General features: G+C 37.5%; 1 protein-coding gene across 1 annotated transcript; it reads right to left on the bottom strand.

Annotated features, from left to right (window-relative positions):
• Nucleotides 1–16: 16 nt before the first annotated feature.
• On the bottom strand, nt 17–27,351 carry LOC105491837 (cell division cycle 37 like 1, HSP90 cochaperone). Its single transcript, XM_011758552.3, has 7 exons — nt 27,218–27,351; nt 21,989–22,270; nt 17,487–17,580; nt 9,087–9,202; nt 8,406–8,528; nt 4,247–4,411; nt 17–601 (listed from the first exon to the last, which is right to left on the bottom strand). Exons 1-7 carry the CDS (start codon nt 27,347–27,349, stop codon nt 500–502), a joined length of 1,014 nt encoding a protein of 337 aa, XP_011756854.2. The 5' UTR covers nt 27,350–27,351; the 3' UTR covers nt 17–499.
• Nucleotides 27,352–27,810: the final 459 nt, after the last annotated feature.

Below are 27,810 nucleotides of genomic sequence, written 5' to 3'. Positions count from 1 at the left end.
AAAGTAGATTACCAACTACTGATTTATTGCTTTTAATGTGATGAAATACCAGATTTGACAGCTAAATTAGCAGTGGGATACAAGTACGTTTTTATCTTTAATCATTTTTGTAGAATAGGACATGTACATATCCATATAAAAAGAGACTGTAGCAGATGCCTCCCAGAATCAACCAGTTCTTGTAAACATTGCATTTGTGCAGATTTTCATACTTGATTCCAAAATTGAGAACAATAAGATTAAAGGCAAATTTAGTAGCCACAAAAAGTCCAGTTTGACTTCCTGCAACATATGGTACCACTCCTCTCTTCAGAACAAAACAAAACAAAAAACCTAGCAGCACATTAAAAAAAAGTTTACAAAACATTTCAGTACTCTTTCCCTCCCATCAAAAACCAAACAAAAATAAAGTGCAGCACCCATAAAAGTGTCAAGAAAATAGCCAAGTTCTTCCTTTCTTGTAACAAAATAGCACTTGACCTCAGCAGTCTTAACCAAATTATACAGTGTCCATCATTTTGGGTTCATCATCTTCTTTATGTACCACTGAGTTTAAGCTGCAGAGAGCTGTATTGATAGAATACTGAAGATAATCTGGATTCTGGGGGAAAAGAAAAGGTGGATTGGGGGGGAGAAAAAAACGCATTATAACCAGTTTTATAACAGCACATACATATATATTCAGTTTCACAGTCCTATTTCTCTGCAGTGTAGTAGAGCAATAGGAAAGAAGATGGACTTTGGAAAGAGACTTGGGCTGAATTCCAAGAAAATAAAGAAAAAAATAGGATGCTATCACCTATGAGATGTGATAAAAGAATGATACATGTGAAAAACAGAAATGTTAACAAATACCACCTTTCTTCTCCATTTAATCATACAAGGCAAGGCTACAACTTCCATGTGATTATATATACACAGCTACTGATAATTTAAATATGGTTTGAAGTCAGCGATGCATTTTTAAGATTACCATCTAATTATAACAGTAAATACAAAAACTGCAAATCATTTGAATGAAGAAAAATATTTGCTGGGTAAAAATTGTGGATATCTTCAGGGTCTACTATGGTTTCACAAAGGTTAAAACAAACTCAGTGAGAAATCTGTATGCTTTTGAGAGGTATTTACACCCTTATTTTTTAAACAGAATAAAACCACGGGATTTTTTAAACAAGCATCACTCATAAATGTTATGTCAATTTCAAAAAAAAAAACTGGGAATAGAAAACATAAAATCTTACTCAATAAATGCAAAAATAAAACCATTATTTGTTAAAGCACCATGAATAAGGGTATAGCCCTTAAGATCCAGAACTTTAGAAAATTCTTCCCCAATTCAATTTTGTCTACTCAATTGTTCCGAATGTCTGCTAGTTACTTAAGACTTTTACCACTTGTATTACTAGTTTTACTTGTATTTATTTTATTTAATAAACACCAACGAGGACAATAGTCAAACAGGATAGATGTCTTAAACCTCACCATCCAATAGGAGGTTGGGAGGCAGGGTTTTCTAAAGATCCTCCTAAGAAAGTACAACACTTTGTGAGATTCCTTTATTCTAAAAGTCAAAAAGCTAGCTGGAGTTTGGATTATTCCCAATCAGGTCTTTATGAAGGAAATAGCAGACACAACCGAGATGGGATACTCACACTGGGCCTCAGTTTTAATCCTGCCTCTATTTAGTAAAGCGAGCCTCAAGGAGAACAAAATTCACAATTTAGTAAAATTAAAAGCTAGCCTATAGGATAAACCTAAAGTAACTGTTATTATATCTATATCCAAAAGGCCTTGGATTAGACCTCTCAAAACTAAGGATAATGAATGGTATTTGGCTTATTTCAAACAATTGCTGTCAATTATTTAAAAAAAGAAATTAAAAGCTAAATGGTTACCCACACTTAAGCTTTATCAAAAATGACCAATATTCTTGCTACATTGTCTCATTCTCCTAAAAAACAGCTTTAAGTCCTTTTTCTGACAATCCAAACCTAATTCTCTGGAAGAGAGCTTACAATTACTCTATTAAGACTGGGCTCCAGTTTTCCATGACACAATTTTAAATAACAGAATTGGCTGAGGAGATTCTCCAAAACTCATCCACCCATCTTCCTAAGAACTGTAAGATACTATCATACAGAGACTTTAAAAAAATAGAAGGAATCAGTATACCCAACCTAACCTATACTTAAATTTCATTGACTGTCCCATATTTTCATCTAGTAACATTCTCAACACATATGACTCAACAGTCTGTGGTACAGGTGAATAAGCAGTGAAGTATAACAGAAATCCAAAAGTAGAATATTAGATTCATCACTTATTGTGTTGACTTCAGGCAAGTTACTTAAGTTCTATGAATTTCAGTTTACTCATCTATAAAAATGAATGAAAATGAATCACAGGTTATTTGAGAAGATTAAATAATATGTGTGAAAGTGCTTTGCAACCTATAAACTGATATAAAAATGAGATGTTATTATGGTAAGATTTTTCTTCCAAACCTCTAAACTGATGATTTGGTCCCTCAAGTGTCCTCTCATTTTATTTCCCTCAATTAGTTGATAATCCTTTCTGCACATGTAGCAAGCATCTAACTGAAATTTTATCCAGCCCTTGTATCCTTCAGAAGGACTACACCAGTATGCTCAAATTGCTTACCATAAGGAATTGGTCTCCCACCATGAGGAGATTAGCCCAGCTTAATTAAATCTGAATAACCCTGATAATATCAGCAATACAAAAGTGTCAGAATTGTATAATTCTAGTCCCCCTATGACTATAAGGGATGCCTAGCACCTGATATCAGTTGCTATATAATATGTGTAACAAGGACTTACTTCTCTCAAACCAGAGGAAACTTCTTGATAACAAAGGCTAAGATACTATAATGTGTACCTTTCCCTCTTATGTTTAGAATCAGTTACACCCTTCCAAAGTCTCTTTTTTTCCTTCCCATGCATTACGTGACATTTTAATTTCAGGAGGTTTATATATTGGATTTCACAGTGACTTGGTCCCAGAATTCCCCTGGAAAAACTACTTCCCTATGGGCTATTTCTTAGGAACTGAAGAGAAAAATCATCAATGAATTTAAATAAAATTAAGAGATAATCTGTAGGAAATTTGTAGAGGGAATATTTCTTACATGTCTAACTAAGGGGGAACATTAGTAATTATTTAAAAATCAAACATTTATTTCCATCCTTGAGACTTTTTTTTTCCAGGCAGCCTCTAGAGCCAGAGTAGGCTCAGAGACTCCTGAGAATAATATTTTTGACTGGGGTAAATATGATCAATCGCTTTCCTTAAAGGACATACATGTAATTGGAATGGTGAAATTACAGTGACATAAGGTCGAGTCATTGAAAATCTCAATTTTTAGCACTTTATGAGGTTTAAAACTAAATATAGGACTCTCCTTGCATTGTCTTTTGCATAAGACTTTCCTTCTCACAATGTAGGCAACAGATTAAACTGGCTAAAGCTGGTCTTAAAATCTTGGAGCCTGGAAATGAGAGATGACTGGGCTCTATTAAAGTGCTACTAGTAAAATCAAATGGGTAGGAATTATCTAATAACTTAAACTTGTAATCCTAACTAGCATCAGGAAGACCAGTGGTCTGATCACTTCTCCTTTTTGATGTAAATTTTTTCTTGCTGCCTATATGACATGGTTTTACCTTGATCAAACCACTGAAGACTTCGAAGAGGCTCAAACAGTTGGCCAATATTACCAGATACAATATTATCAGCTACATTAGTGTGTTCTAAAAATGTTACATCTTGTAGACAATACCAACATTTAACAAGAAAATACTAAATAAACTTAAGCAACAGATCACACTGGTTCCACTTGCATGTCCACTTTGAAGCTAATTCATCTAAAAAAAATCAAAATGGCATAGTTCTAACTCAGGATGAGATGTTTTAAGGAAGTTCCTAAGGGAGCCATCTTGAAGAGTTTATGACTGAGAGGATCAATAGCTAAGATTTGTTCTTAAGAATGGTTAGGTATAACTAGTCATTACTACATTAAAAGGAGAGGAAATCTGGTATCTCTAAATACTTAAGAGGTGAGATTCGGTACCAAAACATGGCATGAAGTAAGATTCAACAGTTATCTTCTGAGGCAGGAATATGTAAAATAGTAACACACATTAAAAAAAAAAAGTTTGGCAAAATAACAAAAATTATGTGAACTAATATGCTTATAAAATAAATATTTACTTTTCCAACTTACCTGTGGTAAGGATTCTAATAAACCTATAGATCCAACACCAGAATGGGGAACATGATTCTGAAGTGTCATAGGATGAAAACTTTGTGATTGAGAATAAAGTCTTACTCTTGACTTGAAAGCTTCAAGTTCATTTTTGAATGCTTCAAAATAACCTTCTTCCTCTGCCTAGAAAAAACAAACAAACAAAAAACAAAGACTGTGTTCTTCAAGATTTCTAGACATAGTAAATTCCAGAAAGCATATAACAGGTTTGAAGTGGAGGAAGTAATGACAAGGTGAATAGTCTAAATACAGAAACCACCATGATCCCTGTCACATTTGTGAAAACTACCTGATTTATAGGAACATTAATAATTGGTTTGCTCCATTTCCTTCTGCTTCAGCAAAATAAGCTAATAAAAAAAAAACCCTCCCTATACATACGCACACAACTAAAAGAAAAGAAGGTTTTCTCTGTATTTTCCTTGATTTATCTGGCTCCTTAACAGGATCCAAAATAGTCCTCATTTAATCTGTCAAATTCATTCTGTCTTCCTCCCACTACCAAACAATCAAGGGATATTCTTAAAACCTTTTAATCCTCCAACAATTAATGAAGGTGCACTATTACCTGTTCCTAGTAATTTTCTAACTCTATATTCCCTACTTGTAAGAGCTATGAAAACCAAATAGAATTCAACAGTCAACATCATTATGGAACTATCTTCTTGTTCTAGTTAAGCAAGTACCTTCTTTTCAATATTAGAGAAAGAAAAAGTATGATAACTTAGGTCGAGGGAGTGGAACTCTTAGGCAACTCTCTATTGGCAGCTGCCTCTGTTTATGTTTCTTCTGAATATAGAGAAATGATACAGAGATTTATCCTACCAATAGAATGCGGCTTTAAGTTCAAGTAGCAGGAGAGATCTTGTCAAATGGATTTTAGGTTGTGTAATCAGGTTAAAACCTGTGGATTACTTATCAGCATCAGCATCTATTGAAATAACACAGAGAATGTTCTGTGCTGCCATCCTATCTTCTTGTAAATTTAGGAAGAACTTCCTTAATTACATTTTAGCACCTCGCTTTATAAGAACTTGTGTGGACACAGAGTATGTCATATCCAAAAGTATTCTTTCTGAAAATTGAGAGGCACAATTGCTGGCCTCACTGCATGCTTAAGGTTTAGGGATTTAGATACAGTGATGACAGATTTTGTATTATTAAATAATGTGTAGGCCACTTGCTTAATTTCTTTATGCCAATTTCTTCACCCATAAGATAGCAATAGTAATCCTCATAAAATATTATATGAATTTAATGAGTTAATCCATGTAAAGTGCTTAGAATAGTCCCTGGAACAAAGTAAGCATACCATGAAAGTGATTATTTCATAATTTTAAAAAAAGTATTATTAAGAATACAATGTTAAGATTGAAGACCAGTGCCTTTCAGTTTTACTTTGTTAAAGTAAATGTCCAACAATATATATGATTTGGCCATGTTCCATTATTTTATTAAACACTAGTTTAAACACATCCATTAATGTAAGATGAAAAGGAAATTATGTTTTTAACTACTCCTAAGTGTCAAGTAAAAATTCAGAAGAGACGAAGTGTGGTGGCTCATGCCTGTACATTTTGGAAGGTTAAGGCAGGAGGACAGCTTGAGCCCAGAAATTCGAGACCAGCCTGGGCAATACAGTGAGACCATGTCTCTACAAAAAATTAGCTGGGGATGGTGGCATGTGCCTGTAGTCCCAGCTACCTGGGAATCTGAGGCAGGAGGACTGCTTGAGCCCAGGCGTTCAAGGCTGCAGTGAGCAATGATTGCACCACTGCACTCTAACCTGAGTGACAGAGCAGGACCTTTTCTCTAAAAACAAACAAAAGTTTAGACTAGTCACCAGAAGCAGCCTAGCTAAAATACCAAGTCAAGTATTTGCTATTAAAGTTCAACTGTTTCAGGAAAACTTCGTGTTTCGGTTGCATTTCAGAAGAGTTTAGGGTATTTAAGTTAGGACTACTGCCACATTGACAGTTTTTTTTAAATATACAAATAATAATTTTATGTTTATAAAAGGAAATGTTCATTGTAGTACATGAAAAAGAAAATGGAAATTATTTATAATTCCACCACACAAGTATAACCAAAGTTAAACTTTTGGTATATTTCCTTTTAACTTCTAATTGTATATGTTCAAATATATCCTATGTGCAGAAAAGCATGTAAAAGACATACACACAGTTTATTCAGCAACACCCCCACTATGTGCCCGTAGAAATTAGGAAATAGATCATTACTAGTATCCTAGAAACCAGTTCCCAAGAGCATTTCCCCTCCCTCCCTGAGGTTATCATTATTGTAACTTTTGTCTTCTTAATCATTCCTTTACTTTAGTTTTACTGCTTATATATGCATCCTTCAACAATATATTATTTAGTTCTGCCTGTTATTAAAAAAATACTTTATAAAAAAATGCAAAATAAGAACGTTGATACTAGATATATCCATTTAGTATCTATCTAAACAGATACATCACTCTGTGGTTTGTTTGATTCACTCTCTTGTTTTCCATCCATGCTGATGTTGGCTAGTATTTTACCGAATGAATATACAGGTTGCATATCTGAAATGCTTGGCACCAGAAGTTTTTCAGATTGTGAATTTTTTCAGATCTGGGAATATCTGCATTATATCTACCAGCTGAACATCTCTAAATTGAAAACACAAAATCTGTGAGTATTTCCTTTGAGTGTCATGTCAATGCTCAAAAAGTTTCGGATTTTGGAGCATTTTGGATTTTGGATTAGGAATACTCAACCTATACCACAATTTATTCATTGTTCCCAGGTTTTTGCTATTATGAACAATCTACTATAACCATTACGGCAATCTAGTACATATGTGTAAGAGTTTCTCTAGAGCAGCAGTTCTCTTTACGTCTTGAAAATTACTGAGGACCCTAAAGAGCTTCTGTTTATGTAAGTTATGGCTGTCAGTATTTACTGTTAGAAATGAAAACTGAGGAATTTTAAAAACATTAACTAAAAATAACAATGACAAACTCATTACACTACCATTAATAACATTTTAATTTTTAAAAAAATTGTTTTCCAAAACAAAAAAATTTAGTGAGAAGAGAGCTGCTTTTTCTTTTTCCTTCAATTTTTCTAAATCTAATGTCTGCCTTTACAGAAGATGGCTAGATTCTCATATTTGTACTTCCGCATTAATCTCTATTATACACTACTGAGAGAATAAAAATGAAAATTAAAAATAACATCTTGATATTATTATGAAAATAGCTTGGACAGAGAACCTCCTGAAAAGGTCATGAAGCCCCTCGGGGTTCTTGGACCACACCTTGAGAATCTACTCTCTAGGGTGTATATACCTAGGAGAATTTCTGGATGTTAAGGCAGGCACTTGTTCAACTTTACTAGGAAATTTTGTAAAGTGGTTGTTCCAATTTATACTTCCACTAGCAGTGAATGCAAATCCTCATTGCTCTACTTCTTGGGCAGCTTTTAAATTACTGCAAATCTTGTGAGTGTGAAAGGGTACTTAATCTTTCTAGACATCTATTTTTCCTCAACATGGCCAACATCATCTAATATGTACTGCTTCCTGTGAATTTATAGCATAAGCATGTCTTCAGCTCACTACAAACGTTCCATAAATATAATTTTAAAGGGTACATAATATTCTATGTACCATGGGTATTTTTAACTATTCCCTTAATTGCTGAATTTTTAGGTTGCTTCCTATTTTTTCTTTATAAAAGTCTGATTTCTCATTAAACTGCTGAGTTCTACACATGAAGAATCCTGTATCTATTTTGCTCAATAATGCATCCTGAGCATCTGAAACAGCTGTGCTTTGCATTAGGCACTCAACATTTACTGAATGAATTAATGACAGAACACAAGTTTCCTGAATATACACATTCATTTAAATGGGTCTCAATTTCATATACATGCTGTAGTACAGCCTCTTATATAGCTCTTTTAAGTTTAAATTAGCAAGAAATTAGCAATATAAATTTTCTTTTCACAAGAAAATCTACAGAATTTAGCCTGTGGCATCCTGCTTGGATGCCTTCTATTGATATGAATAGAACAAAGAGGTCTCAGCTGGGACCAAATCTTCCCATTTATCATATCAAATAATTACTTACTTTGGCTTTCTGGAAAAATAAACGAAAACACCCTCTTGGATCCACATTACAGTTTTTGGCCATTTCCATAATAAACTGCATTACAACAGCTTGATGTGCTATTTGTTCCATTAAAGCCCCTTTCTGAAAAAGATTTAAATGATATGAGAAACAAATATATAAATATATTTAATTGGCATACTGATTCAAATTTTGCATTTTTAGAATATTTCTGATTTTACTCTCTTTAGTTATAAGTCAAATACTTTACAAACATATAAAGAGTATATCTTAGTTTATTATTATTATTATTATTTGTATGTGGACCAGAATAACTAAAGGAAGACCATGCTCTGAACTTGATTTAATACCATGATTACTGTCTGGATTTTTAAAATACGACTTTCAAATTAGTTTGAAAAGGATTATAGCAATATGAAAATAAGAGAGGTGGGGGTGGAGTGGGAGAGAAAGCATAGTGGAAAAGTTTCTGTATGCTAACTGAAACAACAACAACAACAACAAAATCCCACATTAAACTCAAGTAGATCTGAAAGAAAAAAATGGTAATTTCATCTAATGACCTTCCTGCTTTCTTTTAAAGGACTTAATGTAGAAAAGAAAACAAAACAAAACATCAATAAAGTATGAAATCAGATTTCCACTAAGGTTCCCAGAAACTCAAGGTTCACATAATAATACCTTCTCAGCTTCTAGGTGAAAACACCATAAAATAAGATATTTAGCAGTTTCTTCACATACAAGGTATGGATGGTCAGACAAAAATCTCTGACTATCATCCCATCGACTCAACATACCTGTAAAAAAAAGAATTGAACCATAAGTGTCAAATATTTTCCTTCTTCCTATAAGGGAAGAAATACCAACAATTCTTAATTCATTAATCTCTTAATAGTATTTTAAAATGATTCTCTTTAAAGACAATTCATATTACCAGAGCAACAGACTATGGTAAAAGAGCAAGTGAGGGACAATACTCTTTAAAGCAATACTTAGTAGACTGGAAAAAGCTCCTAAAATTCACAGAAAGTTTTATTTCAGATAATTAATCAGGCCAGAGTTCACTATTAAAAAGTCCTGCATCCACGAATGCCCGCAGTCTTGGGCAAATTGAGAGTTAGTTATGTAAGCCATTTACTCATGATGTCTTTTATAAACAAAGTCTTTTAAAAATTAGTTAAGCGTATTTGAAAATGGTTGTCATTTTGTTTCAAGATGTCAAAGAAATCCAAATACTATTTAAGTTATATCTACACTTTTATCTAAATTAGTAGGAAATTTGGTCAAAGTCAATACCACCAAGAAATCACGGAACCAGCAAAGTGTTGACTTTTTAATGTTGTCTCTACTAAAAATAGAAAAATTAGCTGGGCATGGTGGCAGGCGCCTATAATCCAGTTACTAGGAAGGCTGAGGCACAAGGATTGCTTAAACCCAGGAAGCGGAGGTTGCAGCGAGTCGAGATTGCACCACTGCACTCCAGCCTGGGCGACAGAGCGAGAGACTCTGTCTCAAAGGAGATAAGCCGGACATGGTGGCACATGCTTGTAATCTCAGCACTTTTGGAGTCTGAGGCCAGAGGAATGGTGGAGTCCAGGAGTTGCAGGCCAACCTCGGCAACATAGTAATACCCTGTCTCTACAGAAAAAGTTTAAAAATTAGCTGGGCATGGCAGTGTGCATCTGCAGTCCCAGCTACTTGGGAGGCTGAGGGGGCAGGATCACTTGGGAGCCTAGGAGCTGGAGGCTGCAGAAGGTATGATGGAACCACTGTGCTCCAGCTTGGGCAATACAGTGAGACCCCATCTCTTAAAAGGACTTAAAAAAAAAAAAAGGATAAAGACTGTAGCATTTTCTCATAGAGTATTCTAAGCTTTATAAAGTTATTTCCCCAATGCTTTGCATATAATGATTAGGTCACTTGAAGTTCTGAGAAACAGAATGATTATGGAAGTTACTTAAAACTACTTTTTAAAGTATAAAGAATATTGCCAGGCATGGTGTAATCCCCACTATTTGGGAGGCTGAGGTGAGAGGACAACTTGAGCCCAGATGTTGGAGGCTGCAGTGAGCTATGACCTCACCACTGCACTTCAGCCTGGGTGACAGAGCAAAACCCTACCTTTTAAAAAAGTCTAATGATTCCTGGGACTCAGATTTAAAGAAAGCACAATCCTTATTTCTTACACTTGAACCCATAAAGTAAATCCTATGAAGCAGTTTTGCCTTAGCTTTCTTACACTTCTGGAGAGGTAATATTTTCAACTCTATCTACCATCCACGATAAAGCATTGCTCCTCTTGTTTACTTCTTCATGGCAGCATTGTGACTCACTGAAATAAGAAAAGCCTTATCCATTCTGATTTATTTTGCAGGAAGGATAACATGAAAGGGTTCCTGACACTTGGAGCCATGGGGAAAGGTATCACTAAATGTTAATTTGTTTTTTCTTTTTGTTGAGACAGGGTCTCGCTCTGTTGCCCAGGCTAGAGTGCAGTGACACGATCTCAGCTCACTGCAACCTCTGCCTCCCAGGTTCAAGCGATTCTCCTGCCTCAGCCTCCTGAGAAGCTGAGATTACAGGTGTGTGCCACCACACCCAGTTAATTTTTGTACTTTTAGTAGAGACAGGGTTTCACCATGTTGGTCAGGCTGCTCTCAAACCCCTAACCTCATGATCCACCCGCCTCAGTCTCCCAAAGTGCTGAGATTACAGGCGTGAGCCACCACTTCTGGTCAAATGTTAGTATTTTTTAACTACCTATTTAATACCTGAGACAAATTAACACTTGACATTGAAAATACATTTTTTTTAAATCTGAGAAATACTATCACTTGATTTCAAAAATGCACATTGAATTAGTATGAAATTGATAAGTTCAGTTACAGGTAGTTGATACAGACCTTTGTGGAAACAGTGTGGAATTTTATGAACAAAACAAAGACAGGTGGGGTGCAGTAGCTCACACCTGTAATCCCAGTGCTTTGGCAGGCTGAGGCAGGAGAATCACCTGAGCACAGGAGTTTTATGTCAGTCTAGGCAACAAAATGAGACCTTATCTCTACACAAAAAGATAATTAGCCAGGCGTGGCCTAGTACACCTGTAGTCCCAGCTGCTTGGGAGGCTGGGGCAGGAGGATTGCTTGAGCCTAGGAAATTGAGGCTGAAGTAGCTATGATCTTGTAACTGTAATCCAGCCTGGTGACAGAAAAAGACTCTGTCTCAAAAAATAAACACATAAAGAGAATCAACAACTCAGTGGAACAGCATATACCTCAAATTACTGACATTATTTTGGAATTTGTAAACAAACTTGTATACAAATGGAGAGTAACAACTTAAAAGATGGTGGCTGAGAATACAGACTAGAGCTAAATGGTCCAGGTTCAAATATTGGCCTCACCATTTTACTATTGTGGGCAAGTCCCTTTATAGGCCTCCATTTCCTCATCTGTAAAATAGGGCTGAAAACAGTACCTAACTCAGGATTTTTGTGACAATTAAATGCTATTAATTCATATAAAGCCCTTAGAACAGGGCCTGAGACATAGTAAATACTCGATAAATAATAAACACCCATTAAAAATGTTTATTTAGCTAATCCTTTGGTTAAGGATAATACAGTCATTTTAAACTAGCCAAAAAATTTATCTGAATGCTTGGAAAACCTCATTTTGACAAGTTTAGATATTTTAATCATATGCTTTAACCTATGTATTTCCCTAGTGAACATCTAAATCTCAATCCATCATCAACCTTCATATGCCACCTGATTCCTAAAATGGTCCTGAAATACACATGTCCTTATTACTGATTTCCGTTTCCTCTTTCATTATACTTATAGAATTATTATTATTAATTTATTTATTTATTTGAGAGACAGGGTATTCCTCTATTGCCTAGGCTGGAGTACACTGGTGCAATCACAACTCATTGCAGCCTAACCTCCCGGGCTCAAGAGATCCTCCCACCTCAGCCTCTGCAGTAGCTGAGACTACAGGTATAAGCCACCACACTCAACTAATTTTTTTTTTTTTTTGTAGAGATGAGGTTTCACTGTGTTGCCCAGGCTGGTCTTGAACCCCTGGGCTCAAGTGATCCTCCAGTCTGTTTCTCAAAGTGCTGGGATTACAGGCATGACCACCATACCAGGCTTAGAACGATACATTTTAACAAACTGCACTAATTCATTTTAATTTCCATGTGTACTAAAAATCTCCCAGCTAGTTTGTGAATTACTTGAGGAAAGCTGTATGATCATTTCCCATATTCCTAAACTCCAGATCTCCTATATTTCCAATCATCTACCACCATATGCATTTCTTTTTTTTTTTTTTTTTTTTTTAAAGAATACATTTATTTATTTATTTATTTTTTTTTTTTTTTGAGACGGAGTCTCGCGCTGTCACCCAGGCTGGAGTGCAGTGGCCGGATCTCAGCTCACTGCAAGCTCCGCCTCCCGGGTTCACGCCATTCTCCTGCCTCCGCCTCCCGAGTAGCTGGGACTACAGGCGTCCGCCACCTCGGCCGGCTAGTTTTTTGTATTTTTTAGTAGAGACGGGGTTTCACCGTGTTAACCAGGATGGTCTCGATCTCCTGACCTCGTGATCCGCCCGTCTCGGCCTCCCAAAGTGCTGGGATTACAGGCTTGAGCCACCGCGCCCGGCCACCATATGCATTTCTACCGATATGCCTGCACATAAATCCATCTTACTTGAAACCAAACCTATACTTGTCTCTCTGCCATCCTACAGTGCTTCCTAGGCTCCATGTTACCAAATCAAGCGTTCTAGAAATTCCTCTGACATTTCCATTTCTCCCACATCAAATTGATCACCAAGTCCTGTGGTTATACTACTATGATCAGTTAATATGGTGAATCACATTAATGAGTTTTCTAACATTAAGCCATTTTGAATTCTTAGGATAAACTCTTTGAAAATTTTTTTTCGCATTATAAAAGTAAAGTTAGTTTATCGTGAAGAATTTTTAAAATCCAGAAAATAAAAGTTATCTGTAATTCTACCACAAGACATTATTGTTAACATTTTGATGTATTTCCTTCCAGGCATATTTTTGAATGACTTTTTAAAAAAACAAAATTAAGGCCTGGCGTGGTGGCTCACACCTGTAATCCCAGCACTTTGAGAGGCCAAGGCAGGCGGATCATCTGAGGTCAGGAGTTCAAGACCAGCCTGGCCAAAATGGTGAAACCCATCTCCACTAAAAATACAAAAATTAGCCAGCGTGGTGGCAGGTGCCTGTAATCCCAGCTACTCGGGAGGCTGAGGCAGAAGAATTGCTTGAACCCAGGAGGCGGAGGCTGCAGTGAACAGAGATCACACCACTGCACTCCAGCCTGGGGGACAAGAGCGAGATTTCCTCTCAAAAAAAAAAAAAAAAAATTAAAATCATATGCATTTTCTATTCATTTCACTTCATATGTAAGAATGCTTTATATCAAATGTTTTTCAAAAATAAGATATTGATATTTTTTAAAAGCAATAAACAATTACATTGAAGAGGTTGTAAATACTCATAATCAGTACAAATGAAAAAAATCCTATCATAGTATTTGCGCAAATGTTTATAGCTCTTGGTAAAATTTCCAGTGACAACATCCTACACAGATTTAAAAAAGCTGAATCACAGCTAACTTTGGCTAAAACTGAAGATGATGTGCTCTGAAAATTAGATGACTCAAAAAGCAGCTCTGATGATCATAAAGCCAGTGATGTCAAACATGCATATAACGGTTTGAATGTAACCGTAATGTAAAATGTAAGAGATAAAAGGCTTTGTTTCTAAATTAATATTTTATATTTATAAAATGTGAATTACCTAAATTAATAAACTAAATACAAATGTAGAGGAAAAAATCAGATTTTAATGCTTTATACTATTCCATGATATACTGTACCATTTACTATTAGGTGGTAAATTCTACCTAATTGTAAGGGTAAAAGCAGCACAAGAAAGGTAGTCAATAAATTGTATAAGGGAAAAGCTAGGAAAAACTCTGAAGAATATAAGCACAAATAAGACCACAGAGAAGCACTGGTGGGAAGGCCCTATAGCCCTACACAGCCCCCACACACACCAGGCCGATGTCATCCAAGGGTCTGGAATGCAATCCAAGTCCAGAAAGCCTCCAACTGGAAGCTTTAATTACATCTCCTATTGCAGATGTGTTTAAAAGAGTATACCAGAAGCCATTATCCTAAGCAAACTCACATAGGAACAGAAAACCAAATACCACATGTTCTCACCTATGTGGGAGCTAAATGACGAGAATACATGCACACATACAGGAAAACAACGCACACTGCAGCTTACCGAAGGGCGGAGGGTGGGAGGATCAGGAAAAATAACTACTGGATACTAGGCTTAATACCTGGATGATGAAATAATCTGTACAACAAATCCCCAAGACACACGTTTACCTATGTAACAAGCCTGCACATCCTGCACATGTACCCCTGAACTTAAAACAAAAGTTAAACAACAACAAAAAACCAAAATAAAAGAGTATACCAATATAGTCATCATTTTGGTAAGCTTTCTTCTTTCATCACAATAAGCATACATCAGAAATCTTCCATCAAGCAGGTATAGCCACAAATTTTCACTGTCTTGTCTCACACTTCTATCAATTCAGTGCCATAATTCAGTCCACAGGGATTTTTATTATCTTATTCCCCATGACTACAAGTTGGTCCACTCTCCACTGATGGAACTTGGTAAAGCAGAAATTGCAGGTATTCCAGGTCCCTTATTAAGATTTCCAGAGTGGGAAATAAAACACGTGAAAATTTTGGGAGCCTACTACCTTAGTAACATTCCTGGGGATCCAACATGCTGTGGCAAGTAATATATCTCCTATGAAGTTAGAGTCAATATGCATTTCCAGTAAAAAACAGGCACAATGTGACTCCGGGAATGGCTATTGGTCTGGTTGGGTGTGAAAACAGCAAGGTTCTGGTATTTATTACAAGATAGTATATTGGAAGTTCATAACACATAATGGCAAAATGATTGCTTATTAATCACCTGTGGATGTTAAGTCAGTTTTTTTCCTCAACTATCTCATTATTTGCACAACAGTTTCATAAATTCAGGGGTCACGGTGGCACAGGTTTGTGATTATGCATAGATTTGACAGTGTAGACTTTCCCCATCAAGGATGTTCTAGTATCCTAATCCAGTTTAGCCACTGAACACCTAATTTGCCAGTAGCAAAAAACATCAAAATCTCACTATGGCACAATGCACTGCAGAGATGAGCCAGCCATCAAGTAGCAGGTTGATTACCTTGGCCCCACTTCATCTCAGAGGGACTGGTAATTTCTCACTTGAACCAGCCCACTTTAGATGTGGAAGTGCCCTCCCTCCTTGCCATGCTTCTAATCAGTAATACATCTGTAGTCTTACTAAATGAATTATTCACCATACCACATTATTTTTTGACCCAGAAACTCATTTTACAGCAAAAGAAATGCAGACTCTAGGGTTCATGAAATTCACTGTTCTCATAACGAACAGCACTACCCAGAAGCAGGTTTTATAAAACGCTGAAGATACATAGCACCAGATGGGTTACACCACTTTGTGATATTTGGATATTTTCCTACACAAAATTGCTTCTGAACAAGGCAGTCAGCTTACAGCAAAAGTGAAAGAACTGTTTCTCATTTACTAGGTTTCTCGTGGCTTCAAAGCAACCAACTTTCAGAGTGCCAGCTGGGTGAAAACACCTTGAGGAATGTTGTTTTACCAGATGCAGTACATGCTCTGAAAGAGCAATCAGTATGGTACTATTTTTCCTTCAACAGAAAAACATGGGCCTAGAAAGCAAGCACTGTAGGCGGGAGTGGCAATTCACATATCACAACTAAGATTCATGTGCAAATTTTTTGCCTTCTATCCTTATGACTCAAGGCTCTGCTCATTTCAAGATTTTACTATCTGTCCAAGGGAGGCCTGTGTATTCATTTTTTTTCTATTATAAATAATACACATTGATGATATGTAGAAAAACTTCGTCTTTATTTCTTCAGGTACTGTTCTTTTAGTTAAATACAGTCTTTTTTCTTTATTTAAAATGAAAAGTATGAGCAAAGTGAATGTTTTATGAATAAATTACATAAAAGGAAGGGAAAACATTGAAAGTAATATTTATTGTATTGACATAATTGAAGCATAAACGAAATTCAAAAAATTCTGAGTAAATAAACACCAATAGGAAAAAGATTTCAAAATGCCATTTAAAAAGTTCATGAATATATTACAAATAAAAACCTTGTTTACTAAATTAACATACTACTTGGAATTTTTTTTAAAAAGTTTTTACTTTGGAATTAAAAAAAAAGTTTTAAACCTTAACTCCTAACAGTTCCTAGTAGCATTTTCATGCCAGCGGTATCATGCTGCCTATAATTCTCAGAACACACCATGCTGTTTCCTAACTGCCCGTCTCATGCTGTTGCTGTTGGCTTGCCTCCCTTATACATGAAAAACTCTTATCTGTTCCTCAAAATCAAGCTCAGATGCTGGCTTCTCTGGGAAGCCTTCACTTGTATCAAACCCCCTCTTACCCTTTTTCCCCAATAGAAAAAGCCTATTTTTCAGTTCTTTATATATACATTTCTATTACTATATTTATCTGAGTAACAGTTCAAGGATCTGCCTGAATTATAAAGCATCATATCCAAAACCTGAAAAAAAATGAATAATCTTTTAATCATAAGATAATCAGATTCCAAAGAAGCAAAGAGGAGAAAGAAAAAAGCAAAGACTAGTTGGGAAATGGAAAGAGGCTATGGAATACATAAAGTTGTCTTAGAAGGTAGTACTATATAATAATACTTTTGCTTGTCTTTACCATTTGGTTGGCTCTGTCAATTAATTTTATTTATAACCAAAAAAAATTCTAAAACAAGATCTACACAGCTGTGCCAGAAGTAGCTACAAAATTGGAGTTTGCTACTTTTCTTTTTGGCTCTCTTTTTATAAGTCCGTTTTTTGCACATGTACATATGATACTAAACATTACAAAGAAGGAAACCCAAGTAGTAGACTTACCAAAATGTCTGATTTTTTGCTCATATTTTTGCATAAATGATTCTGATTTATCTTCATCCTCTGTGTCTTTTCTTTTATCTTGATTAATAAAACTCTAAGAAAAAATTTTAGAAATTTAAATCAGATTTTAAATTCTAATTGAATCTTCTTTCTCAGATACTGAATACCTAGCAATTCTTCCTGTAGACAATATTTGTGGTATAGTATCATACTGATATTACATGATTAAATTCATCTGTTAAACTATTTTTAAAAATTAAAATTTTCTTGTATGGGAGTCTTATTAATTTTGTTTAAAATGATATATGAGGCCGGGTGTGGGGGCTCACGCCTGTAATCCCAGCACTTTGGGAGGCCGAGGCGGGCGGATCACGAAGTCAGGAGTTGGAGATCAGCCTGGCCAACATACTGAAACCCCGTCTCTACTAAAAATACAAAAAATAGCTGGGCATGGTGGCGGGTGCCTGTAATCCCAGCTACTCGGGAAGCTGAGGCAGGAGAATGGCGCGGATCCAGGAGGCAGAGGTTGTAGTGAGCTGAGATCACGCCATTGCACTCTAGCCGGGCGACAGAGCAAGACTCTGTCTCACAAAAAAAAACATATGATATATGTGTGGATATAGGTTTATCTTAGAAATCATGCAGAAAAACAACTGAATTACCCTTTTTGGTAAAATGAATTTCCCAATTAAAAGCAGGTATAGAAACATCCTTTATATTTTACATGAATAATTTACTTGTGCATTATTTAATTCCTGTAAGTATTTGCAACTCTTGCCTAATCTTTCGAGTTCTTGCTGGAAATAAACTCAGAAATTCAAAGCACATAAACTATATTTACTATAAATTCTTTATTAAGACATAAACCAGAAATAGACCATTGTTGTTGCGTGTCTTTTTTTTGTTTTTTTGAGATGGGGTCTTGCTCTGTCACCCAGGCTGGAGTACAGTGGCACAATCATAACTCACTGCAGCCTCAACCTCTTGGAGTCAAGTGATCCTCCCACCTTAGCCTCCAGAGTAGCTGGGACTATAGGCGTGAGCCACCATACTCAGATAATTTTTAAATTTTTTGTAGAGATGAGGTCTGGCTATGTTGCCCAGGCTGGTCTTCAACTCCTTGGTTCACGCAATCCCTTCACCTTGGCCTTCCAATGTGTTGGTATTATAGGCATGAGCCACTGTGCCTGGCCCTTTGTTGCATTTCTAATAAACTTCTTAGAAGAGACCAAACAGTTTGATTTTTAAAGTCAAGTACAAATTTCTATTAAGGAAGTACTTATTTTCAGTTAAATAAGTCATAAAATATACCAAGAATAAAGTTTGTATCTAGCTAGAAAAACTGGCAGAAGTTTCCTAGAACATTCTGTGATCGTATTTATACCCTGTTACCATCACTGCCAAAAATAAAAATTGCAAACTAGATAACTGCCAGTTTATAATCAGGAAGCACTCAAAAGTTTACATATTTCAAAATAAAAGATTTTTTCTTTATACAGTCTGCCATCTAGACCAGCACTGTCCAATAGAAATACAATCCAAGTTGCAAATGTAATTTAAAGTTTTCTATTAGCCACGTTAAAAAGCAAAAAGAAACAGATGACATTAATAAATTATTTATCCTAACATATCCAACCTATTATTTCAACACGTAGGCAATACAAAACAATTATTAATATTTTACTTTTTTTGGCACTAAGTCATTGGAATCCGGTGTGTATTTTACACTTACAGCACATCTCAATTCAGACTAGACACATTTCAAGCACTCAATAGCACATGTGGCTAGTGGCTATCAAGTTGGATAGTGCAGATCTAGATCAGTCCTCTCAAGTCTCAAGCTCCCAGACAAAACCAGTGTAGGACTTTGAGCAAATGACTGGAACATAAAGATAGTCCTAATTAATTTGTGAGATAAATGTAGGCTATCTTAGAACCTAAGTTTAAAGAAATAATTAAAAGCAACAACAAAATGAAAATATTTTTTTTGTGACCACTGTGTTAAAGAAGAGACATCAACTTTACAAAACAAGAAATATTACTTTGAACATTTCTGGAACCTTCTGGAAGAAAAAAGTTATTTTAAATAGTTTTGGGATATGAATGCAGAACAGAAAATAACACTTAAGATGTACCCCTTAAAACAATATATACAGATACAGCAAATGACTCAGATAAAGAATGATCCCATTGTGGAGGGGGAGAAAAAGTATATGTAAATTAGTAGAGGCACAGAGAAAGTCGAGAAAGATATGACTCACTGTTAAAGTACTGATAGGGCTAGTGGCGAGGTGTGTTACTGACTGCTGTAGCAGAACTAGAGCTGGTCCAGGGAAAGGCAATTTAAAAAGCTCATGAGAGTAGGTGAAAGCAGATGCCAAGAGGACAATTAACAAGTAGGTTATGTGCTGAGAAGTCTAGAAAATAATGATGGTTAAAGATAAGGTTCATTGTGGACTTAGACAAGAATGAGCAGTCTCGGCCGGGCGCGGTGGCTCAAGCCTGTAATCCCAGCACTTTGGGAGGCCGAGACGGGCGGATCGAAACCATCCTGGCTAACACGGTGAAACCCCGTCTCTACTAAAAATACAAAAAACTAGCCGGGCGAGGTGGCGGGCGCCTGTAGTCCCAGCTACTCAGGAGGCTGAGGCAGGAGAATGGCGCAAACCCGGGAGGCGGAGCTTGCAGTGAGCTGAGATCCGGCCACTGCACTCCAGCCCGGGCTACAGAGCAAGACTCCGTCTCAAAAAAAAAAAAAAAAAAAAGAATGAGCAGTCTCTCCCTGAAACTTGAGGGTGAAGTACAAATATAAAGAAGTATCACTTTACAAATTAGTAGAAAATGACTGAATTTCATTGCCCCATAGGTTACAGACTAAAGATTTAAATACTTTTTTCCTAGGTTCTACATTTCATATATTCAAAGGATTGTGGACTACACAAATGTATCTATTTGTTAAAATTTTACACTTAAGATTTGTGCATCTCAAAGTATATAAATCTTACCCAAAAATTAAACAAAAAATAACAATAAAATGCAGGAATGGGTGTAGGGGAAGGTACAGATGAAATGAAAATGGCAGAATGATGACAGTCATTGATGTGGACTGTGGGGTTTATCTGTTCACTTTGTGTATGTTGAAATTTTCCACGATGAAAGGGCTGAAAACAGGTCTAAAGTCCAAATTCACTCCTAGATGATACATCCATGGGCTAATTAAGGAAAATGACGACACTTGAAGGCCTCTTTCTCCCTATTCTCTGCATGTTTCAGGCCTAAAGAACACTCATAGTGGATAACATACAAAATCTACCTTTGTGGTAAAGCTAAAAGCTTTCAGCTCTGTGAACTGTGTTTCCTTCAGCCATTATGGGATAGTGAAAAAAATGAACACCAAAATATCTGTATCCATCAGCATGTTCATAGACTTCTTTATAAATGGTTCTCCAAAATAAGGCTTAATACAAACTACAATTTTTCTTTTTCTGAGACGGGGTCTCACTGTTGCCCAGGCTGGAGTGTAGTGGCGCAATCTCGGCTCACTGCAATCTCTACCTCCTGGGTTCAAGTAATCCTCGAGCCTCAGCCTCCTAAGTAGCTGGGACTACGGGCACTACAGGTACATGCCACCATACTCAGCTAATTTTTGTATTTTCTGTAGAGACGGGATTTCATCATGTCACCCAAACTGGTTTTGAACTCCTGGACTTAAGTGATCTGCCTGCCTTGGCCTCCCAAAGTGCTGGGATTACAGGCGTGGACATCTAAGCCTGGCCTATTTTTCAATAAATATCATTTTATTCCACATTTAAAACACTAGTTCATGAAGTTTTGCCTTTTATCCCCTTTTCATGCATCTGAAAATTAATCTCTAGAAACTCTAGTTTTCAAATGGAAAACTGAGGTATTAAACCCTGAAGTTTGAAAAACATGGGATTTTAAAAGTCTAAGCCTTCATTCTTAAAGGCACTGAATAAAGGATATTCAACACTTCTCATTATCTTATCTCTCCATCCCAGTCAGTAATTTCTCACATTTAACCCACCACTAAGTTATTAAGTCACTCTACTTAGTTTTCTGCTTAGTTGATTCATTTATAAAAATAAGGTAGTTGTATTAAAGGAACTCTAAAGTAGTGATAATCAATGTAGGGGGTACAAAATATGAGATGTGGAGGAAAATATTTCACAACTGATCTATTTTCCCATCGTTATAAATATCAAATTTTTGTGAATGTTTTTTAATACATGTAATATTTGTTCGGCAGTACATTTATATAAATATGTATTTCAGACTGCTCAATTAACTGCCTGGAGTCTGCAGCTCTACAACAAGAGCTTTGAGACTTTCTGACTTTCATAACTTTTCAAACACCTTTCATAAACTGTTAAAATTGAACACCGTTTATGGGATTCTGCTGCTTTGCTACCAAATATGCACAACTGGTTTGTACAAACACTTCAGTTTTTCTTCTTTCATTATGGCTCAATACAAGGTCATACCTTATTAAAAACATCCTTGCTAATGGCATCCATGCTCCACAGACACATCTTCTCTCTTTGTACTAGAGCTTCTTCTTTCTGTCGCCACTCTTCTTCCCGTTGCCTCAGTTCTGATACTGCTGTTTGTGCTTTGGCATGCTCCTGATCCAAGGACTCAGAATTATGCAGTGCTAAGCTACCAAGTTTCTGTTGAGCTTCAGCAAGATTCCATTTGCACGCCACAGAGCTCTTTACAAACTCTTTCTGCTTTTGGCAAGCCAATTCAATTCCATGGCTATACATCTGGATAAAAACAATATTTGTAAGAAATGAAGAAAGCAATGGATGTTTGTGCAGCACAGTTCAATTTTTTTTAATTCAAAGGATTTCTGTACAATATTTTGGAATATAGTATATCCTGTGTTCTAGGTCTGCAGTCATGTTTTTATATCTTAGTCCTTGTTTCATCAACTAAATTCTAAACTGCTTTGTTAATTTATGTCTATCCCCTGACAACTAACAGCAACAAAAAGCCTGGCAACTATCACAGTGTCTTGCATAAAGCTAGTGCTTAACAAACATTTAATTAAGTCTTCATAATCCTGAACAAGCAGAATAACGAGAACAAAGCTTAAATCTAGTTCATCACTTCAATACTCAACTTGCTGACAACCAGGCCTTTATAATTTTGTTCTCCAAATTCTTCACTACAAAAAAACCTCCTTTTATCTAGAAGTAATCATTTCTTGGTTTCTATTTTCTATCTGTATTTTTCTAATCCTTGGTGATTTGAGAAGTTCTTATTGGATATTTCTATTTATAAATGATTATATCAGACAGACATCCTTTAATTTATTCCTAATCAAAATAGGCAAAGTTATATATCTATATCTATCTATCTATCTATATTTTGAGATGGAGTCTCACTCTGTCACCAGGCTAGAGTGCAAAGGTACGATCTCAGTTCACTGCAACCTCTGCCTCCGGGGTTTACATGATTTTCCTGCCTCAGCCTCCCAAGTACCTGGGACTACAGGCACATACCACCACGCCCAGGTAATTTTTGTATTTTTAGTAGAGGCAGGGTTTCACCATGTTGGCCAGGATGGTCTCGATCTCTTGACCTTGTGATCTGTCCACCTTGGCCTCCCAAAGTGCTGGAATTACAGGCGTGAGCCACTGCACCCAGCCGCAAAGTTACATTTCTTAAAAGTAGCAATGGTCCACCCTGCTGACTGTACTAGTCAAAAGCAGTAGTAATTAGTTTTAATATTTACTTAATTCCTACATGTAAAATACTGTGATAGAGATTCAATTCCCTATATTCCTTGGCTCTATAAAACAAAAGCTGAAGGCACATTCTTTATGACTTCTTAGTCAAATGTAGATCAACTTCAGAATAATTTCTCTCCAATCTATTCCCGTATCTTCATCACTATTCAAGCCCTTAGAATCTCACATGTGAATTATACAAATGCTGACTCTCTTATCTCAAGCCATTCTCCACTCCACTAGACTGGAGTGATCTTTCAAACAAATGAATCTGATCTTTTTTTTCATTCTTAGCTTTGGGATAAAGGACATACTCTGTGGCATAGCCCTTCGTGGTGGCATCGCCCTTTGTGATATCATTTCCCATTACCTCTCCAGACTCAGTTCCAATTGCTCTTCTACTTGTTTGCTTATTCTTCCCTTTCCTACCCTTGTCCCTCACTTCAATTTGGCAATCCTCTTTCTTCGAGGTAACTCCTACGGAAACTCCTATCTTCATCCAGATTCTGGCAGACCCTAAACTTTTTCTTACCCAGTCTCTCCCCACCCAAGTTATGTCTATTTCTATTGTGGTGTTTTTCATACAATATCATGCTTATTTGTTTACTGACTGGTGATGGTAAACAATTCTGAGGCAAGTAGCAACCAAGGACCCTACCTCTTCGCTGAGTCTTCAGGCAAACTCAGGTTTGTACTGGGACAAATGTGGACACTGTTGCTATTCAGATGTTTTATTTGCTCATTCAGCAGGTCTGGAGCCCAGGTACTATAAACAATGTCCCTAACTAACCAAATAAAACATTTATTTTTACTTTTTGTTATCTTAGAATAGGATCAAGAATAACTGTAGAGTAGCTATGCTTAAAACAGGGCCAGGAAAAGGAGAAAAATTAAGCTATAAAACTTATTTTGTAAGAAAAGATGTAAGAAATTTTGTATACAAAACTTCTTTTGGCTGGGTTCGGTGGCTCACGCCTGTAATCCCAGCACTTTGGGAGGCCAAGGTGGGCAGATTACCTGAGGTCAGGAGTTCGAAACCAGCCTGGCCAACATGGCAAAACCCCTTCTCTACTAAAAATATTTTTTAAATTAGCTGGGCATGGCCAGGAGCGGTGGCTCACACCTATAATCCCAGCACTTCGGGAGGCCGAGGCAGGTGGATCACGAGAAGGAGATCGAGACCATTTTGGCTAACATGGTGAAACCCTGTCTCTACTAAAAATACAATAAAATTAGCCAGGCATGGTGGCGGGCGTCTGTAGTCCCAGCTACTTGGGAGGCTAAGGCAGGAGAATGGTGTGAACCCGGGAGGCAGAGGTTGCGGTGAGCCGAGACTGCGCCACTGCACTCCAGCCTGGGTGATACAGTGAGACTCCATCTCAAAAAAGAAAAAAAAAAAATTAGCTGGGCACGGTGGTGGGCACCTGTAATCCCAACTACTCAGGAGGCTGTAGCAGGAAAATCACTTGAGCCTGGGAGGCAGAGGTTGCGGTAAGCCAATATTGTGCCATTGCACTCCAGCCTGGGCAACACCGCAAAACACCGTCTCAAAAAAAAAAAAAGGAAAAAGAAGACAATATATCAAGAAAAGTAATATGGTTATATGGATAAACAGAAATTATCTTGCATTTTCAAATTATTTGGGAGTAAATATTCTTTTCTCAAATCAAACAATTCTAAAAATAATTTATGTTTTAATTCTCCACAAACTACCCAGACAACATTTGGTCATTTGGCAAACTATCCAACATGTATTCAGATGATTAAATAAAATATTAGGTCACATTCTAATCCATGACCATACAGAAGTTTTAGAAAGACATTAAACATGATCTGCCTTTACATTAATTGGATCTAAGAATTACATATCACATAATACATTAAGAAGTCTAGATCCCCCTTATTTGATAAAATTAAGCCAAAGCTGTTTTTTAGGATTATAAAATGTTAATTAAACATTTTATTTTTTTCCAAACACTCCAATCCAAAAATTTAAGTCTTAAAGCCAGCAAAACCAATAAGTAGGTCTGTAATAAACACATGAACTTAGAATTAATAATCACGTTGCAAATTTTTTTTTTTTTTTTGAGACAGAGTTTCGCTCTTGTTGCCCAGGCTGGAGTGCAATGGTGTGATCTAGGCCACTGCAATCTCTGCCTCCAACAATTCTCCTGCCTCAGCCTCCTGAGTAGCCAGGATCACACACACCCACCACCACACCCAGCTGATTCTGTATGCACCACCACGCCCGGTTAATTTTGTATTTTTAGTGGAGACGGGGTTTCTCCATGTTGTTCAGGCTGGTCTCGAACTCCCGACTTCAGGTGATCCACCCGCCTCAGCCTCCCAAAGCGTGGGATTATAGGCGTAAGCCACTGCACCCGACCCACTTTGCAAATTTTAATACCATTTAAAGGTAGTTTCAGACAAAGTTTTACAGTACTTCACAGGGTGGGCAGTGCAGTAGGTGGGAAAATATACTGGACTAGGAGTCATAAGTGGGTTCTAGTTTTAACCTGGCCACTAACTAGTTACACGGTCTCAGGGAAATCACTTTTAATGAGAGAGATAAGCTTACTCACTTCTAAAAATCTTTCAGTTAAACAAATTTATAAGTGCACAAGTAAGAAATTAACATACAGATATTTCTCTAGATTACTTCTGTAATTCAACCACAATGCACTGTAATTCTTGACACCCTTTTTCCTCTTCATATGCCTTCCAAATTGACAATGGCACCTGCTGTTCACTCTTTTTTTCCTCCCTAACACATCATATGCTTATAATACATTTTGTATATAAAGATGACACTGGTGATCCAAAATTAGTGGGTGACTAATGATGGACCCATCAACTCTCATTCTATCCTCCTAAAAAATGTCTTATAGTTCCCCAGTGACTAGCTGGCCAAAGTACAGACAGTGGTTATGAAACAGCATTTTTCTCTGTGTGAAGCCAACTAACTCTGTTAGCTGGGCGTAAGACTGATAATCTCACGCTTACTGGCAAACAATTTAACTCATCCTCATTAACATCTAGCAAAATAAGTTGAGAGGAAAACTACTATTAAATCTGTTACACTCTTGGGAACCCCATTTTGCAAGGAGGCGACAGACACCTATGATCCATTGAATATATTAGTGTTTAGACTGTGATCCTGAAATATACTTCCAAAACACACAGGGATTCGGAGGAGAAAAAAAACAGGAAAAGGTGATGCGAGTATGTAAGTATCCCCTAAGATAGGTCCCTGAAAAATCCTTAGTAGTATATCACATTTGGATACGTTTCAATGGCAGGAAGGCAGGAAAGCTGGATTGAAAACACAAGTAAATACCAGGAACCTAAGAGAAGTCTGAAGGAAAAGGCAAGTATATGCGTATATATTTTCACTGGAGAATGACGTGAAGCAAAACTAAACAGTAAGGCAAAGATGGTCACGCGAATGGGAGAGGTGTACGCCAGCGTCAAAAGCGAGGTTTGAAGAATTTACTCAGTTGTCAACATGGGTTGAAATCGCATGTGAAATCTTTGTGAGGACTCGGTGTTACGTTGAACTACAATCATTCACTGTTCCTATCAACTGTGCACAAGTATGCTAGAGCCTTTAACAGAATAAAGTGCTCCGGGAAAACCTCTCACAAGAGGACAAAGGGTCAATGTTACACCATGAGCCGCCCCAAATCTGGGTGCTGTCAGGAAGGGGAGATGGAGGAACGTCTTCCAAGGGTGAACAGCAATCAGCCAAGGTGAAAGAAAAGGTGTGCGTGGAGGTGGAGGTTGGTAATACATGGCCACCCCGTCTCCATCCGAAAATGCTATAAAAGGGGTGGGATGGCATCAGGCATCAGATCCCCGGGCCCCGGCAGTGAGGTGGGCGCAGAAAAAGGCTTAGAAGAGGGTCTGGGAGACGCGGCATTCCAGGGGTTTGGGGACAGCACCACTCCATCCCTCGGCAGAACGCAGGCCCCCTCTCACCTGGGCGCCGCCGCCCGGCAGCTGCGGGCAGCGGGGAGAACTGGGGAACACGTCCAAGTCACTCTCTTCCTCAGCCTCACCCTCGGCCAGAGGGAGGCTCCAGGGTCCCGGAGGCGGCCACGGTTGCTCCATGTCCGGCTGCTCCGGGTCCTACAACCGCCCCCGGCCCTACAACTGCCACTGCCAACAGACTTGGCGTGAGTGGAACCTGCTGCGCCGAGCCAGAAGCCCAGCCGGGGGCCAGGGCCGTTACCCAGAATCCCTCTACTGGCCGCGATCCGCTGCACACCCCGCGATAGCCTGGGCCTCGCCACCGGCGGACGGCGGAAGAAATAGTCGGCACGGTGCGTCACTTCCGGTTGGGGCGGGGCTGTGAAGGCGCGTCCCGGGCTCTTTGCGTGTAGGGGGTGGATCTACAATTGTATTCCTGTTTTAAGCACCATTCTCTTTGAGCTTTTCGGCACTGCAAACTTAACGGCTAATGGCGCTGTGGGTGGAGAAATGTTTGTTAGGTAGCGTTAGGTATTGCTATCTGGTGTTCCCTATACCGAAAACGGCGGGTCCTGGCCGCCTGGAGGTACGCAGCCCAGGTG

This window comes from Macaca nemestrina, chromosome 14 (genome assembly GCF_043159975.1).
Source record: "Macaca nemestrina isolate mMacNem1 chromosome 14, mMacNem.hap1, whole genome shotgun sequence".
NCBI lineage: Eukaryota > Metazoa > Chordata > Mammalia > Primates > Cercopithecidae > Macaca > Macaca nemestrina.
This window is presented reverse-complemented; position numbering and strand designations above follow the sequence as displayed.

What these genes read in the sequence shown, in the direction of transcription:
- LOC105491837 (XM_011758552.3), bottom strand. Translation starts at nt 27,349, where the DNA reads ATGGAGCAACCGTGGCCGCCTCCGGGACCCTGGAGCCTCCCTCTGGCC. An exon ending in TGCCGGGCGGCGGCGCCCAG is followed by an intron (nt 22,271 to 27,217) that starts GTGAGAGGGGGC and finishes GTTTTTATCCAG; the next exon opens with ATGTATAGCCATGGAATTGA. An exon ending in TATTTTTCCAGAAAGCCAAA is followed by an intron (nt 4,412 to 8,405) that starts GTAAGTAATTAT and finishes TGTTTTTTCTAG; the next exon opens with GCAGAGGAAGAAGGTTATTT.